The following is an 18201-nucleotide window of genomic DNA, read 5'->3' on the forward strand; positions in this document are numbered from 1 at the left end:
GTAAAAAAATATGTCAGCCTCCATATCCCACTCACTTCAGGTATGCTTTAAGTATATTGTGAAAATGAATAGTAAAAATCCCAATTACATTCTTTTAGATTCAAGGTTGTATCAGTGCACATCGTGGAAAAATGTAAGTGGTTGGATAGTTGAACAATGCATTGTATTTATGCATTTATATACAAGACTTATGTATGCTATGCATGTGTAAAAGACAACACTTTAATTATTCAGCATATATGAAATCTAGTTTGTCAAGTCATGCTATCCATGGTCCATTGCACATTATTCTTGTTTTTACATTGCTTTAAGATGATTCTGGGGCCTAGCCCATGTAAACATTATTCTGCTTGAAAAAATCATATTAAAACCAATTCCACAATAGCAAGGCAGTATGGAGAACGAGGGAAAGATGGACACGTACAGTCGACAGCTGTTTCGCACCCTCACATGGGAAACTTCATCAGGCATCCCTGATGAAGCACCCCATGTGAGGGTGCGAAACAGCTGTTGACTGTATATGTCTATCTTACCTTCGCTCTCCATACTGCCTTGCTATTGTGAAATTGGTTTTAATATGATTGAATAGAAGTGAAGCTTCCACCTTGGACTTAAGTCATTGAAGAAAGTGCCTCAAAATGAGGTGATTGCAACTTCCTGTTTAAGGAATCTTTATAGTGAAAAGGGATAAAAATTGATATAAAAAAAATAAACCGTATAGAAATGAAACAGCAAAAATATTACTGGTATATAAAAAAGGTTACCAATAAGCCAATGAAATGGTTTACTCCTATAAAATAGGCCATCAGTGAATCCACTTACCAATGGAGTTTGGACAAGTTCAAACAGCCAACATGGGAGGAACCTTGCAGGTTATTCTAGGTAGAAGGAATCCCCCTTTAGGTCAGCAGAAGTGTTGTTTGATCCGTCTAATGACATCCTCGGCTCCCGTGTGAATAATGCTGAAACTGGCAGCTCTTGTTGAAAGCTACGCTGGCCCATGCTGAAGACTAGCATATATGCAACCCCAGCCAGATACTTCAAGGCACAACCACAAACAGGCTCCGTCTCACTGATTCCGGCCCAGTGTACTGCAGTGTAGCTTTCGAAAAGAACTCAGGCTTATTTGTAAACTTTTTATATACGGCTTAATTTCTATACAGTTTGATTATTTTGTAATTTTACTTTTCTACATTTTCACCATAGTTCTCCTTTAAGTGACAAGTCTGGAAACACCTCACTTCCTGTCTCTGTGACAACTTGTCACAATAACCTGAAGAGAGGGAAATCCTGCTAAAAGGGGGAGTTACAAGAAATAAGCCACTTTAATGGAAAAACAGTTTAATTTCTGATCTAGATCCTCCACCTTTCATTTCCACCATGCTTTTTTTCTTTAACCCGTGATCCACTGATGATTGCGACTCATGGCTGTACAGAGTGCTGTGTGCTATATGTCTTCTTTCTTGCAGCAGCATTGGTATCCTCGTCCTTCTCTCCTACCTCTATGAGTGCATACAGCCTGAGCTCACTGAATACGGGGACTCTGCCTCGCAGCCTCTACCCCACCAGCCCACGTGGGACACTGATGAGGCGGAGGATGAAAAAGAAGGATTTCAAAAGCTCACGTAAGTTTCTTGTATTTTTTTGCCAAAAGGTGCCTTGTGGCTTTTCTTATTACATCACTGCCCTTATGTAAGTCAGTGCTGCAGAAAAAAAAATAATAATCATGGATTGCAGTTTCCAAGTTCTCCAAAACAAAGTTTGTTTATCATGACCACAACACAATAAAGGCCATCGTGTTTAAGTGTATAGCGTGTTATATGCTGTTTAAGGAGAGGTAAAATGATAAACCAAATCTACTGAGCTTTTATGATACACTGGCCTCAATTCACCAAGCTTATCTCCTGTCTTTAATAACATTTCTAGAGTTATCACCATGGTGATGAGGCATATTGTATTCAGGAAACATTTTACCTCAGGCAAACCTAAAGTTAACTCTTCTGTCTTTAAGTTAAGGAGAGATCTCTAAAGTTAACTCTTCAATCCTTAAAATAACTCCAGAATTCTAAAGCTAAAGACCGGCTGTTAATTAACTGCGTATGAAAATAACTACAGAGGAAGTAATTTACCTACAGAGGCGGTAACGAGATAAGATAACTCTCTCACTGTGTGGAGGTACGTTTTCTCTTGCCTTATTATCTCCAGCATGATCTTAGTGAATTGAGGCCATTGTTACCTTTAAAATCTTCTTAAAATACACCTGATATAAGATGTCTGGAAGCTGCCATTGCTGACTTCCTTTTCAGAAAAGCTAGATGCCTGGTTAAAATGACAATCATGTTTTGAGCCACTTACCTAGAACAAATATGCATATTAGGGGAGCCATAGCACCTGCTCTGCATGCATTTTCCTGGTGTGTTTTAAAGATCGTATGCAAGATTATCAGTGTTACATCAAAGAAAAAGTGTGTATGTGGAAGTTTTAATTTGGTTTGAGACAACAGGAGACAGAGACCACTCAGGGGAACAGTATAGCAGTAGATTGGGTGAATTCAGAATGATGTCACTTCCAGAAGTTGCTGGCGAACCTGTACAGTAGTAGACAGCATGTAGACTTTTTATCCCACTAGCGAGGGATCAGGCACAAAGGCAGCTGGATTCCTTCTTCACTCAGCGGATGGTCGTAGGCAGGCAGCGGCATCTTTGAGGTTGTGCACCTTGTCTGTGTGTGAGTACCGCTATATGTGGTCGCACAAGCAGACTGTGGTGGATTTCAAAGCGTCGGCTCCAGGAGTGAAGAATGTAAAGGCAAAGCACTGCACTGCTCTGTGAGTCTTGCACAGGCAGTTCACGGGCAGTTAAAGCTTTGAAATCCACCACAGTCTGCTTGTGCACTTGTCTTCTTGTCTCAAACACATACTTTTGCCACTGATGTGGACACCAAGAGCAGCACCTTTATCCTCTCCCCTCTTCCCCCCCTGCCACGCTGATCGCTCCTCCTGTTTGCCGAAAGTGAACCTCCTGCTTCTTATCCTAATATCTTCTTGTTTTAATTTAGGGGAGATTTCTCACATGTATTTTGAATATAAACACTAATTAAAGATAACTGAAGATAAAAAAGGTTTTGTAAAAAGCATTGCAGGTTATGCAAAATAAAATGGAAAACACCTGCTCCACCAATTCATAGATCACCTGCTTCTCCTCAGCAGCTTCCAGCACTAACTTTTGAGACTACCCTCCCTACTTAATAAAATGACCATTTAACCTCTCTTTTTACATTTTTTTTTTTACACAATTGGTAACATTTATTTAAAAATGAAATATTGTCACCATCGTTCTACTGACCTAATTTAAGTTTATTTTTTGCTAAATGGTATAGATAACCAAATAAAATTCTGCCTCTTATCTATGGCAGCACTTTTTATTTTAAAAGTCTTCTCCCTCCCTTACATCCTTGTAGTTCTTAGAATCTTTGAAATCATCCCAGAGAGCCCATGTTTTCACATACAGCTCCATCTTATCTTGGGCTGCCAACATGATTTACTCCATGTCTGCAGCCCTGTTTACTTTCCCCTACCATTGTTATTGGATCCTTTGTCAGACTTCCAAAGTGTGGAAATTAGCGCCTTTGCAACGTTGAGTACACATCTCTTGTAGGATTTGCTAAAAAAAAGGCACCGAAGTAGAGTAGATACACTTCTGAAGCAAAAGGGCCCAAAATGGAAGAGCTTACCCTAGTCCATCGGTGGTCTTCTTTCCAATAAGGTTGGATCCTATCACAGGACCAAAAAATATGGTTTAGAGTTCCTCCCGGACAGTCACATCTCCAACAATTATCATTACTCAACGTAGTCAGTATTTTGTAGCCCAACTCCTGAGAATTTCACACTTTATTCTTATTAAAAACACTCCCTGGAAAAGACGTATCAAAATCAGTCAGCAGGAAGTGAATGTGATTAACCCAATAACAAGCTGCATACAATTTGTATTTAATTTGCATGCAATCTAGAATGATTTTCATCTTATTGACCATCTCTAGTAGATTGTTTTAATGCTGTAGACACAATACTATTGACTTACAATATATCAAAAGAAAAAGCCATTAAGAATTACAGCTGAAACTTTGTGCTCACATAATAAGATGCCCACTGTCAGTATGCATTAAAATAATGCACAGCAACCTAGATTTGTTTTTACTGTCCAGTTATCTGTTGATTCATAATTGATGTAAATATCTTAAGCATTCCAAGTTGCTCTGCTTTTTATTGAGCCCTTAAACAGAGAATGCAGTGAGGATGTGCATAACAAAAGAAAATACACAGCAGCCTCTTACAATATTGGCAGTCACATAAATATTCACATTTTCCAAAGCTTTATTGGTTATTTGCCTGGGGAAAATAGCCACTGACAGTAATTTCAATGGAGGCACTCTGTGATGGTTTCTTTTGCCGCCTACCCAACGCCTCCAGTATTTTCCAGGTGCTCAGTAGCTGTTGAAGTCAGAAAATAAATGAATGGCAACCTGAATGCTTGAAAACCACCCATAAAACCTATAACTGTATTCACTGTCTCATCCTCTGAGACCTATGTGTGTATGTGTTGCTGAACACCTGTTTTAGATATTATCACACTCATGTAGTTGGTTAGTACTTGTGTATTTTGCTTTCATATTTGCTCCTTACTTGAACTGCGCCAGAGAAGATGATGGCACAATATAAGTCATTAATAATTGCAGAGAAGAACTTCTGTTTAAGTATATCATGCCAGGGAGAGATGCGTAAAATCTGCCTGAAAGACTCCAGTTCGGTGGTGTTTGCTGTAAGTGCAGGCAATTATGAGTAGCTGATAGTCATAAAAATGGCACAGGAGGCATTGTGGTGACTATTTCAATGCACTGTCCAATATATTCACACTGCAGATGTGGGGTAGAAAATTGTTCAAATATGCACTGAACCTACTAACGCCATCTGTGTCGGTCAATAATTAGCCTTACGTACGGTAACAAATAGTTGTTTTTCTATTACAACAGAGGATGGCAAAAAAAAAACTTTAATTTACAAGTATACTCCCATGAACCAATCAATTTTACAGGCTTTTCTTGCTGTGTTTGGTGTATGCCAGTTGTCACTCCTATTACCCAACAGGTTCAGAAAATGTAACTTGTTCTCGTGTGCTTCTTTAGAGTTTTGTGTGTTATAAGAACCAATTTGTTAACGCATAGAAATATTAGAGCTGTTGCGCATAATAATCACATTACATCTGTCATTTTTCTAGAGCAAATTATAAAAGGTGCCTGTGTACCATATTTAATATCTTGTTTCCTTAGCATCACATTTGCTTTAACACTGCCTGTATGGTATGTGTACTTTTGGCACCAGCAACCATGTTCTTTTCAACTTTTTCCCTTTTCAACTTTTTCCCTGTCTGTCATTTTCATTTTATAATCCACTTGACTTGAACCTTCACCCCCATTTTTAGCATGTAACCTCAACCTTCTTGTTCTTGCTAGTAACCTGTATCTTTACTTTCTGTTACACTACGTCTTAATTATACTTGTTGATACCTAACTTTAACCCATCTTAAAGGGCAACTGAAGTGAGAAAAATATGGATGCTGCCATATTTATTTCCTTTTAAACAATACCAGTTGCCTGGCAGCCCCGCTGATCTATTTGGCTGCAGTAGTACGCGAATAAAACCAGAAACAAGCATGTGACTAGTTTTATTAGATCTGACAATATAATCAGAAACACCTGGTCTGAATATGCTTGTTCAGGGTCTGTGGCTAAACGCATTAGAGGAAAGTACAAGGATCTGATTGACAGAGTTAAGAACAAAATTGCTATAACTAAGCGACAGGGCTACAGAACCTCCAACAAAACTCAAGTGGTGTGAGGTGTCCCCGGTATGCAGTGGCTAGTACTTACCCAAAGTGGTCCAAGTCAGGAAAGCCAGTGAATTTGCAACAGAGGTAGTGGTTGCCCAAAAGACACTAGGACAAAATCCTGGGTTACTCCCAGCAGGCTTTATTATTTGTATTTATATAGAACTGACCTCTTCCGCAGCGCTGTACAGAGTATATTGTCTTGTCACTTAATTGTCCCTCAGAGAGGCTCACAATCTAATCCCTACCTATGTCTATGTATGTATCATTTGTATCGTATTCTAGGGCCAATTTATGGGGAAGCCAATTAACTTATCTGTATATTTTTGGGATGTGGGAGGAAACTGGAGTGCATGAATGAAACTCACACAGACACGGGAGAACATACAAACTCCATGCAGATAGTGCCCTGGCTGGGATTCGAACCAGGGACCCAGCGCTGCAGTGCGAGAGCGCTAACCACTTGCAAAAAAACTCACTGCCTTTGAATTGGGTATCTGGCATGTTTGATACACTGCACTGTACATCGTACTTTTTGGACGTGGGACTTGTGTTGAACCTGGAGGCCTGTTGCACCTCTGTGGCTTAAAGTATATTTGTAAATGTGCAGAGCTAATCCTGTTTACTGATGAGAATTACAGACAGTGTTTTTTTATATTTTTGGCTCATCGTTATATTTACATTGCTTTTAAAATACTACCGCCAGCAATGACATATGGCACTGAACATTGTCATTATAAAAAAAGAATGAACATTTTTCTCTTTGTCTGTAAAGAATAGGCAAGTCATTATCTCTAAATGTTTTACTTTGGCTCTACTCACAAATGTCTTGAGCAGGCTGTAAATGTTATAACGCATACAATAAAGGGACAGGCTGTTTTCATGCAGCACAGACTTCACGAGGAAAAGGTCACATTTGATAAAGGTGCCAGACTTCAGATTTATGCTGGCAATTAAACAGTGCTTAATTAATGTGCAATCACCTAGTTCATAAGACATTCATATGAAGCACAAGGAATTCTCATAAAACCACTGGATCTCTGAAGAGTTTACTATGGCTGGGAATAATTGTTTTTCCAAGAAGAGATTGACTTTTCATAATCCTGTTTAGAAAAATGTGTAAAAAAAAAAAAGTATCCTTTGTAATTTAAGAGACAGATTTAACCTTCATCAAAGACCATTTGGAGCTTCTCCAAGCTGCTGGCAGTGTAGCGCTGCTCCTCTGCACAGAACAATGCATTGCATGCAGTTTTACAGGTGATGTCCTTGAAGGGTTACAGATCTAAGGATCAGACATTGCTGCAACTACAAATCATGAGGTCTCACTGCAGAATTGTGATGGGACCGTAACCTAACAGGAAGTTAGACATCACGGCCCATATACAATTCACTTTTTTCCCCCGTGTTTTCTCCTAGGTGTTATTTTTACAACTTGTCATAAAATGCCTTTGAAGCCACCAGCAAGCAAGAAAATACTCAAAATACATTTGATAGTAATTATCCAATAACTTTTGGTACTTTTTCAATTGCAAAATGCTGAAAAGTTAGTTTAACCATTTATGCCACGCGGACGTGAGCGTCACGTCCGCAGCGGCAGCTGCTAGAGCTGCATGGACGCGATAGTCCCTGCAGCTTTGGGGGCTGTGCGGATCGTACCGACAAATGCCCGCAATCACGATGTTTCAGAGTGCTAGGGGGATTGGCTGCAGGGGATTTTAATTACGGTAGCATGTATTATTTTAAAACTATAATGGCCGAAAACTGATAATGATTTTTTTCCATTTTTTTTCGTAGTATTCCCATAAAAATGCATTTAGAATAAAATAATTCTTAACATAATGTACCACCCAAAGAAAGCCTAATTGGTGGCGGGAAAAAACAAGGCATAGATCATTTCTTTGTGATAGATAAGTAGTGATAAAGTTATTGGGGAATGAAAGGGAGGAGCGCTGAAAGGGGAAAATTCCTCTTGTCTATAAGGTGAAATATACCCGCAGGCTGAAATGGTTAAAGAGAAGATAAATTGATCACCTAGGAGATAACTCAGGTGAAAAAGTTAATTGCATATGGGCCTATGACTCTCCAATATACTACTAATGTTATACAATTATATAGTGCTGACATGTTCTGCAGTGATGTACAAAGTATACAGTCATATCACTTAACTGTCTCTCAGATGAGCTCACAATCTAATGTCCCTACCTTATTTATAGTGTAATATCCCTAACCCACTCTATGGATGTTTGGGAGAGTTAAACTACGAGCATGTTTTTAGGATGTAGGAAGAAACCAAACTTTTAGGAGGTAACCTATGCAAAGATAGGTAGAAAACATCTCATGCAGAGTTTGCAGTGAAACCTCATATCGCCTAGGTGAGTCAACAGCCCAGAGTTGGTGCCTTGCAATTCCTGGCTTTCCCTGCAAGTAAATGAACCTTTGAAAGGGAGATCTCCGATGTTGATGAGAATTAGGAAGGTACGATGTGGAAGCTGATGGTAATTCCAACAAACTTTCAGAGTGTTTTAAACAGTGAAAGAGACACTGGGAAAGCTAGGTGAGGTCCCAAGGTGCTGAATTTGAAGGGGGCTGACGTCACACACCATTGCTTTATGTTCAGTGTTCCTCGTACTCTCTTCAGTAAATGTATCTACAATCCCTCTGGCAAACAATATGGAATTGCTGCTCTTGCAGGATGTTCATTAAGTTATTTTACCTTATTCACAGATATTACACAAAACTGTTTATCTAACAGTGAACATTCGTGCTTTGTAAAATATACTTAAAGTATAGTCTAATAATAAATGGCACATCTTTTTTCAGATTAAAAAAAATGTTCTCTGTTGAAAAAAATATCGTGGAATCAAGAACCAAAAACAATTAGTAATATTTTGCACCTCATCTGGGTTTTGTGATGGCTTAAATTCTTTGAGGCATAGACTTTACTAATAAAAAAACAATATTCTTTATCATTAAGGTTCCAACATGCTCATAAAACATTTGACATTTTTTTTTTTACATTTCCACCATAAATTTTAAATTGAATTTTGACCTGGACTGTTTGCTGGTCATGTCATCGAGTTGATATGACTTCTGAAGAAAGATTTTAAGGCTCTTTGCTCAGTGGCAAGATGCATTATCATCCTGAAAAAGGATTTTACCATCGACAAACCTACTTTTGACGGAATGAAAAAAAAACAGAGGATTTAAATCATGGTACCATTTATTGGCTAACTTAACTCCTTTAGGTTAGCTAATAAATGGTATCATCCTGATTCAAAACTTCCTGCTTTTACTGATGGCTATCATGGTACAATACTTTACTGCTACTAAAAAAGTGTCTTAACTTTCAGTGCCTCCAAGTGCACAACAATGACCGTGGAAATGTGCTCATTTTGTTTAGGCAGCCAGCTTTATATATTTAAACTAATGTTCCAGCATAATTTCCTTGGCCAATGCTGATTTGGGATTCATCACTCGATGCCACTCTTTTGTTCACAGTGGGTGTTGCGTTGCCTTCTCTGTAACAGCGGGAAAGCAGCAACACGTTATCCATACATTGCAACATATACAGTGAAAAGTATGTTTCATTGTTACTGTTAACTCGCATGCAGTGCATTGGTGTACTGCACGCCGTTATATCGCAATTCACTAGCCACACTGTGAAAGGCGCATAGGTGGTGTATTGCAGTGCGGTAAGCCACATTCAAAGGATCTGTTAGGCCCCACCACTTTGAACCTAGCCTAGAATTTATGACTGCTTATCTTTAGCCCACTGCTACCTTGTTTTCTCTCATTTAGGTTTTAATGATTACATGTGAATTTTGTGTACCTAAACCAATTTCCTTCAGGTTATTTCTTACACTTCAGTGGCAAACATTGACTCTTGATTCTGCCAATTTGTCTTTTATTTCAATTGGTGCGCATTTCCTGTCTCCAAGGCATATACTAATTTTAGTTTCCTGAACTTTGAGCTTTCCTGAAATGATTTTCTTTTTACAACCTTTTCATTTGTATTTGATTCATATTTTATACACAGCTGACTGGGAACAACCAACATGCTTTGCCCTGTTTTCTGTGAATCGCCCAGGTGTATAGTTACACTTGTGCAAGTAATTGTTTCGGAAAATCAAATTACAGGATGATTCCTTAATTATTCCCTCAACCTAGAATTATTTCATATTTTCTGCCAGAGTTGATTCTTCTTTGTTCAATAACATTTTTATGTGAATTTTGGAATGGGATTTTCCCATGCATTTCAATTATGTAAATTTACATGACACTGTACCTAACTCAAATTCGGCTGTGATTTTATGTTACAAATGCAATGTTTGTGTTTCTTTTTTTTTTTTTTTTGAGTTATAAGTGAATTGCATTCCCCAGAAAAAAAGCATACAAGTAGGCTGCTTTTTCTTTTCTTTTTTTTTTTTTTTGCAGAAAAATTGCATCCAAAAATTACACAACACAAGTCAAACACGACGCCCTTGAATTGCATTAGAGGAGCGGACGTGAGCGAAGTGAACGTTAGTGGAGTGAACGTAAATGATCAAAGACTGAAAACGCACATAAATACAGTTATATGTAAAAACGGGCCTAATCTATGGATTAAGGGGCCTAATCTGTGGATTGAGTAATGGCCCATGCTCACGGGCTACATTTGTGGGCTGTCTCTAGCACACGGGAGCGTGTGCGCGACAGGCCGGCGACAGCTTGTCGCCAGGTCCCTCCGCGTACACACGCGGAAGAGGGATCAGCTGTGCGACGGAAGCTGTCGTCGATGTTCCTCCCCCGCCGCCGGAAGCTCCATGTTCTGGACATAGGTTGCTGTCGCTAGTCCACATACTCACGCGGACTAGCGACAGTTGCGGCGAAGTTGCGGCGGCAATCGCGGGGACAGCAGCGACGGTTCGGGGTGCGCGCCCGTGTTGCGCCTCATACTCACCGGCGACAATTGTAGCCCGTGAGTATGGGCCATAAGACTCTCCATGTTGCATGGTTCTGTTCGGTTCTGTATTAGCTGAAACAGGAGATTTTATATTTTTAAAATGGGATTCTGTCTATTTTTCAGACTGGGAGTTTGCAGCATTATTTTTGAAGTTATGTAGCTTTTTATCATAATCTCTAAATAAATTAACACATTTAACAGGATTAGTGACTTTGTTCTTGTTTTTGTCAATTAAAGAAAGAATTCTTCTTTTCGCCTGTCTGATCTTTTTTTATTCTGGCTGATAATGTTTCGGCTTTGTTACCATGTACTTAATAATTGCATCTCTTGAGCCTCAAGGATTTCTTCTTCTTCTTCTGATTAATAAGAGCGTTTTGTAGCTGCAGTCTTTATTTAAGATCCTCTTTAGATTTTTCCGTATGTATTTTTGTTCTAAAGCCTTAATTTGTTCTAAAAATGATTCTGCCAACACTGTTCTCTTTTTCTTGTCGTGAGAGCTCAGTTTAATGAAAACTCCTCTCGTGTGCTTTATGCACTCTTAATCTGCTACAGTGCCAGTATTTATCTGAAATAAACTTTCTAGCTTTTTCATGATTTGCTGAAAGTAATTTTTCCTAAAAACAAAATAATTTAGGCATCAAGAAGATGGGATACATTATAGCATATCATCTGTAGTAGTTATGGGTCACACCTTATTATTCCTACTTCTGTAGATTCTGCCTTTGAAAAAAATATTCTATCAAAGAATAGTTGATGTAACATAATGAAAAGTCAATTTCTGAGCCATGCTGACAATGCCAGGGATCTGATAGTTTCTCTGTATAAATAATGTGCTGCGTCCTGGCAGTGGTACCAAGGTCCAGTTTACACTTAATCAGTTGCTCTCATAGTTATAACTGAAAGCACAACTGATTTTCAAAGTAATGCCCATGTTTTCCTATGGCACCTTTCACACTTAAAGAGAAACTCCAACCAAGAATTGAACTTTATCCCAATCAGTAGCTGATACCCCCTTTTACATGAGAAAAATAATGATTTTCACAAACAGACCATCAGGGGGCGCTGTGTGACTAATTTTGTGCTGAAACTCCTCCTACAAGAGGCTCTGAATACCGCGGTACTCCTGGCAAACTGCCACAATGTAACAATGTTCACAGACAGAAAATGGCTGTTTACAGCTGTCTAACAGCTAGAAACAGCTAAATAACATGCCCACAGTAACAATGTCACCATGTAATAAATGTCAGAATGTGAATCTGGGAGAGGAAAGATTTTACAATGAGCAAACACTGACTAAATCATTTATACATAATTATTGTAAAAATGAAGCACTTTTTTTATTAAATTATTTTCACTGGAGTTCCTCTTTAACACGTTTTAACTGAAATCTTTTTCATAATGCACTGCTATGGAGAAGAAGAAAAAAGGCATACCAACTGATTAAGTGTAAACGGGGCCTTATGCTGGGTACACACTATGAGATTTTCTGGTCGATTTACTGTCAGATCGATTATTTCCAACATGTTCGATTTGCTTTTCGATCGTTTTCCGAGCATTTTCCGATCGATTTCCTATTAAAGTGCACGGAAATCGATCGGAAAGTGCTCGGAAAACGATCGAAAAGCAAATCGAACATGTTGGAAATAATCTATCTGACAGTAAATCGACCAGAAAATCTCATAGTGTTTTACCCAGCATTAGGTTTAGGATCGTCTGCTGAATATTAATGACTGTATTGAAGTCCTTTGTAAACACGAGTAATGCTTTATTTTGGGATGTAGCTTTCCTCTTTGTTCAAAGATAAGATACTGGGTTCTTAACAATAGATGGTATTATTGTTAAAATACCACATTTCTAGTACAAATTGAGCTTTCAGGTCAAGTACTGTATTGAGTAACTTTCCAACTATTGTGTCTTTAAATAGTCATTACTGCTATTTAGGGTATCCAGGGCAGCTTTAGGATTTATTGGGAATTTTACACTTTGGTGTTGTCAGATTTGAAATACTAACCCTGGCCTATTAAGTATGTCACATATTTGCTTCTCTCCATACAATTGACCACTCGTGTGGACTGCTTATCCCACTGACATTCATACTTGTAAATGTTACTGCCATTCCCTGTCGTGATATGAAGTTCCTTGTTATGACCCAATTCAAAAGTATGTTGTTGCTTTAATGCTGTGACTTCATTATCCAGGGAGTTATGGATGTCTGCAGGCTCAGTGTTGATGTGGGCATACTCCTTTTTTTTATTATTTTTGTGTGAGAGTTTCTTTCCCTCAGGTCATTTGAGTTTGCATATTTGTTCCCATGGAGAGTAATTCCCTGATTATAGCATGCTGAATAGTGATCAGCAGGATTTTAAGTGTATTTTTTTTTTTAAATTAAGTTGTGGAAAAATAATTTAAACCATCATAAATTCTACTTATGCTACCATTACTGTCCTGCTCCTCTCCATTCACCTGATGCCTGCACTGCATTTTTTGTACTTGAGCCTATTTTATGGGGGTGATGAATGCTATTCCCACCCCTCTTTTGTGCATTTCATGTGTACCTAACTGCTTTAACTTGCCTTTTATGTGATCCAAACCACTATCATCCGTCTCCTAGTGTGCACTTTTTTGCAATCCTGCTGCTTGACAGACTGGAGCAGAGAGCCAATAGAAATAGCCTCCCCCTCCCCTCCTGTTACTTCCTCCATTGGTGCAGATATGCTATTGGGCAGGACAAGTTTCTCTCCCCCAGGCAGCAGAGAGGAGAGTCTGCACAGAAGAGATTTCCTCTTCAGCCCTTTAAATGTTAACCCATTACACTCCCGTTTCAAGATGCAGAGGGGCAACTGGTGAAATCATCAAAGCATGGTGTGTCTTATCTTTATTGAAACTTGATCTAAACTCTGGCCATTAAACAAAACATTAAGAAAGACTGATAGACCGATTCAAAAGGACTAGAAGAGTGATCGCTAGCTCCTGGAAATCCCTGTCTTAGCCAATTGCCCAATTTAAGTCCAATCTAAACAACGCCCTGTTTCGACAGAATGAAAGATATTCTCGATGACACCTTACCTACATTTGAGAAGGTGTGGCAGCCATACTTGCTTCAGTATTCTCACTGGTTTACTGAAGTATACATAAGTAAACATATGGTCTTATACGCAAACGACTGAAGGGACTTGTCGATGACTGTGGATTTCAGGCGTTGGGTGGCTCTTAGTGGACCTTTCCTTCTTTCTCTTTTCTCCCTCCCTCCTTTTTTTCTTCTTTCCTTATCTTTTCTTTCCTCTTCTCTCGGTCTCCCTTGACCGTTCTCTTTATTACACTTGGTCCTTGCCCAGTTTACACAGTGCAGCATTGGAGTGCACCTTTGGCCTCTCTGTTGCTGCGCTTTGAGTCCTAGTACTCCCGGGTCCTCATGGTCTTTTTCTGTATTGTCCATTTACCCAGCTCGTTGGACCTTGCCTAAGTTTGAAGCATTCACATTTTGACCATGGTTTCCCTCTGGGATGCCGGTATATGTTGCCTCAATGCTACCGATATCCATTTATGCCTTCTTCAAGTTTGCCTCTCCTTGCAAGGTGTTGAGCATATCTAGGACCTCATTGTATGTACACTTATATAAATTCAATTGTTTATTTTCTGCTTGTTTTCTGTCAAAATTCTTTAATAAAATTCTTTGAAAGACAAAAGGACTAGAAGGGGACATGTAGATCTAAAGGAATGCTGAGGATGCCTCTTACTATTGTAATGCTGTCACTGCACAGAATTAGGAGAACACCACCATAACAGAACTGTGACCTAGTCCACAGCTGTTCTACTGTTTAACGAACAGGTCTTTGTGAGTTAGAGCCAGGTTTTTTGGTAAATTACCAAACTTATACTGCACCTGTGAAAATCTTTATGAATTGGGGGTAAAGTCCAACATACCAAATGTGGCATATTACCATCCTGATTTGTTTAAATCAAACAGCCCTTTATGAATTGAAGGCAATGCGCTTCTTCTCTTGCATCAGAAAGGGATTTGCATGTAGGCTGCAGCTAGAAGTCACATGACCACTCTTACTAGTGAAAAATTAAGGTGCTCACAAAATGAGTAAGCCTATTTGACAGGGCCTTTCTCCCCTTGTATTTTTCTCTACCATTATATGGACTCAGTGACTTGTCTGCTATATTTATGCCTACGTTGTTACATCATTATTTTGTGTGCAATTGTTGAATGCTATAAGGTCCCTTTGTAACGTTGTTTGATGTTGTAATATATTACCTATCTATTGTACAGAACTGCATAATATCTGAACACTTTATAAATAACGTTTATTATTATTATAGTATTGGTGAAAGTTTTTTGCTGCCTTAACTAAGGCAGTAGACTATACCATGTAACTATGACAGTACAGGTGTGGTCTGTCTGTAGTGTGTGAGGTAAAGTTGCATGCAGAAATAACATAAAAGTGTAAAGTGCTCACAAAGCTTAATTTACTTAATTAACTTGGCTAGTTTCTATACAGCCGTGAGTACACCTGGGCCATCTGACATCTCTTATGTTAATGGAAAATGCATTTTGTTGTTAAGTCTACCTGTCATTATTTATAGTGTATAATTATTTCCAGAGAAAATATTTATTTTGAACAAATTGAAAGCCTGACTGGTACAACATAATGCATAGCAATCAATTAGGAATTATTGCCTATTTAATTGTTTTCAACCTTTTACTGTAAATGGACTAAAACCCACTGCACTTGGCTGCCATTAACCATATGACCATAATAAACATTAATTTGTGTTGCAAAAGTGTTGATTGCACATAAACTATTTTGCATTACTTTTTTTATTAGCTGACTGACTGGGTTTGCAAAGCTGTTTTTTTCCTGCACATATGGCAGATGCTGGTTGCCTGCAAGTACAGAAAACCATATGAGCTGTTCAAACTCCCATCCAATGCCCACATGAGGTAGCCAGGGAATATCTGTGGGGAGGCAGCAGCTGGTATTTCTCTCTTAACACACAGTTGACCCACCTCCTCCCTGTCTTGCACTGGATGGAGCAAGCGTCATGTGATTTACTCTGTGCTAAGGAAACCACTCCCAGTCTCCTGGCAGCTCAGTACCTTGTGCACAGATCATTAAAGCGGACCCAAACCAAATATTTTTTAAATGAGAAATATTTAGTTGCACCACTCTGACACATACAAAGATAAATAAACACTACTTCAAACCTATGATCATTTCGGTGCATGCTTTTCACCCTTCTCTTTTCATAGCTAGGGTTATACTGGGGGCAGCCATTAGCAATTCCTCCATTGCCGGACACCATCTACTCCACCAGGTTGCCGGAAAAATCCCGGCAATTTGAAAGGAAGGGAGGGGTTCCTCCAATAAATGTAAAATATTTTATATTTGTCATCATGCAGCTAAAAAAAGGCTGCTATTTATGATTATAATTTTGAAAATAGATTTTACTTCTGAAATCTTGTATTTTTAATTTGGGTCCACTTTAAGTAATGTGACTGACTTTTCCAAAGGGAGTTCCTCTGGAATGAGTCAATCAAACATGAAAATTGTGTGAATGATTTCATTGTTCTCTATCCATCTTTACTAATGAAAACACGAAGAATAAACTAAGGCTTTGCTCTGAGTGTTAAATAGTGTTTGACTATGTGATGGAGTTTGTTTTAAATTCTAATCTTAGTTTTTTTCTGCTCTCGCAGTGTCCTTGGCATCTAGCACAGTCGGGTTGTCGGGACAGGTTGTGCACACGGAAAGTACAGAAGTTGTTTTGACTGCAGACCCTATTGTCGGATTTGGGATCCAACTTCAGGGAAGTGTATTTGCAACAGAAACTCTCTCCTCTCCACCCTTAATTTCTTACATCGATGTCGATAGTCCAGCAGAAAGGTGAGTAAATCGCTAACGCTTATAAATGCAATAGACTATTCATTCTTCACTGTGATTTCAAAAAACTTTTGGTGGGTGCAGTTCTCTATGCCTGTCAACCTGGCCTGTTAGTTCAGCTGGTTCAATCCAGCAGAGTCACCTGTTTGCAGCAGTGGTGGGGATATGTAAGTTAATGTATGTTTTACATGATTATTAAAATGACAAACCTATCGTCTTAGGCTTAGGAGTTTCCACTTGTGCCGGCATGCATCTGTAAGATAGGATGCAGGCTCTTGTTGCAATGCGAATCTCTCTAGCCGTGTCATGCAACCTAGTTATTTTAGATCTGCTTCTGAGTTTCACCTGAGGATCATCTCTCCTAATAGTCCAGCAGTCGGCAACCAGCAAACTATGATTCCATGTTTTATTTGACAAAATGTCACAGGCATAGTTTACCTAATGGCAATCCGCAAAAATTGTGTATAATTTTGCTAGTCCAGCCCCCTAGCAAGCTCAAGAGCTGTGAAATGGCCCTTGGCCTTAAAAGTTTGGCTACCACTCCTGCAATAGGTGAAAATATGAAGGTATAGCACAAATAAATTAGATTGAAGTTTTTTTGTTTTTTTTTAGGTCATATTTGGTATCTGCATTATATTGTTTGCTTAGAACACCCACCACAATCCTTCTGTTAAATTTGATGTTAACCAGTACGAGTGGTCAATGAGAGGCAAACAATTGACCATCCCTTTTAACCACCATAGAATATATATTTTTTTTCTTTTTAAAGACACATGAATTTTGGGAAGGCTGTTCTAGATCACTGTTTCTCAAAATTTTATTGGTATGTACCCCTTTTTAAAACCTGTACTCCCCAAGTACCCCCTAGCATAGTAAACATTATCATAAGTACCCCTTGACAAATATATATTTAATCGTAGTACATAATTGGTTCTAAACCATTTCCAAGCATTTAGTATTGCTTTTAAATAGCTAAAATGCTAATTTGGTGGTGTTGAAATAAGATTGAACATTTTCTACAACTCTAAATTTTAGTTAAGTATATAAAGCCACCTGGAACCATCAGAAGTACCCCCTGAGGTATGCGTACCACACGTTGAGAACCTAGGGTCTAGAGATTAACGTTTTGCTTCAGTCTCGGTCAAATATGATACATGATATTTGATACTTTGTTTCTACTCAACCAAATATTTGAACTACTGTATTTCCTTGTTTTTCTCTAGCACATTAGGCTTTATAATCAGTGATAAATGCCGGTAGCAAGAACTGGTTTACATTTTCAGCTTCCAGTTGCTACTGTCCACAATAGCTCTGAATGTGACTTTACTGCAGTACAGTAAAGTGATGCACATCCAGGTGTTGCATAGTGTGTGAGCTGCATTACATGAGGTTCCGGTACTCTCATCAGCAGAGTGGATCACTAGGGAGAGAAGTCAAATGAAGGAGAACTGCAAATGATTTGCTAAGCGTTCTTCTGAGCCATCTGCTT

The 18201-nt window shown here is 38.7% G+C and overlaps 1 protein-coding gene across 12 annotated transcripts in view; it reads left to right on the forward strand.

The window, feature by feature from the left end:
• The window catches only part of GRIP1 (glutamate receptor interacting protein 1), a 799607-nt gene that overhangs the window by 709906 nt on the left and 71500 nt on the right, over positions 1 to 18201 (forward strand). For 10 of the 12 annotated variants that reach the window (XM_068276727.1, XM_068276725.1, XM_068276726.1 and 7 more), the window contains 2 exons: positions 1473 to 1625; positions 16529 to 16715. In XM_068276727.1, coding sequence (XP_068132828.1) covers positions 1473 to 1625; positions 16529 to 16715 — 340 coding nt within the window. Of the gene's footprint in view, positions 1 to 1469; positions 1626 to 16528; positions 16716 to 18201 lie in introns of all 12 variants that reach the window. The other 2 variants (XM_068276731.1, XM_068276733.1) reach the window with 1 other exon arrangement.

This window comes from Hyperolius riggenbachi, chromosome 3 (assembly GCF_040937935.1).
Source record: "Hyperolius riggenbachi isolate aHypRig1 chromosome 3, aHypRig1.pri, whole genome shotgun sequence".
Taxonomy (NCBI): domain Eukaryota; kingdom Metazoa; phylum Chordata; class Amphibia; order Anura; family Hyperoliidae; genus Hyperolius; species Hyperolius riggenbachi.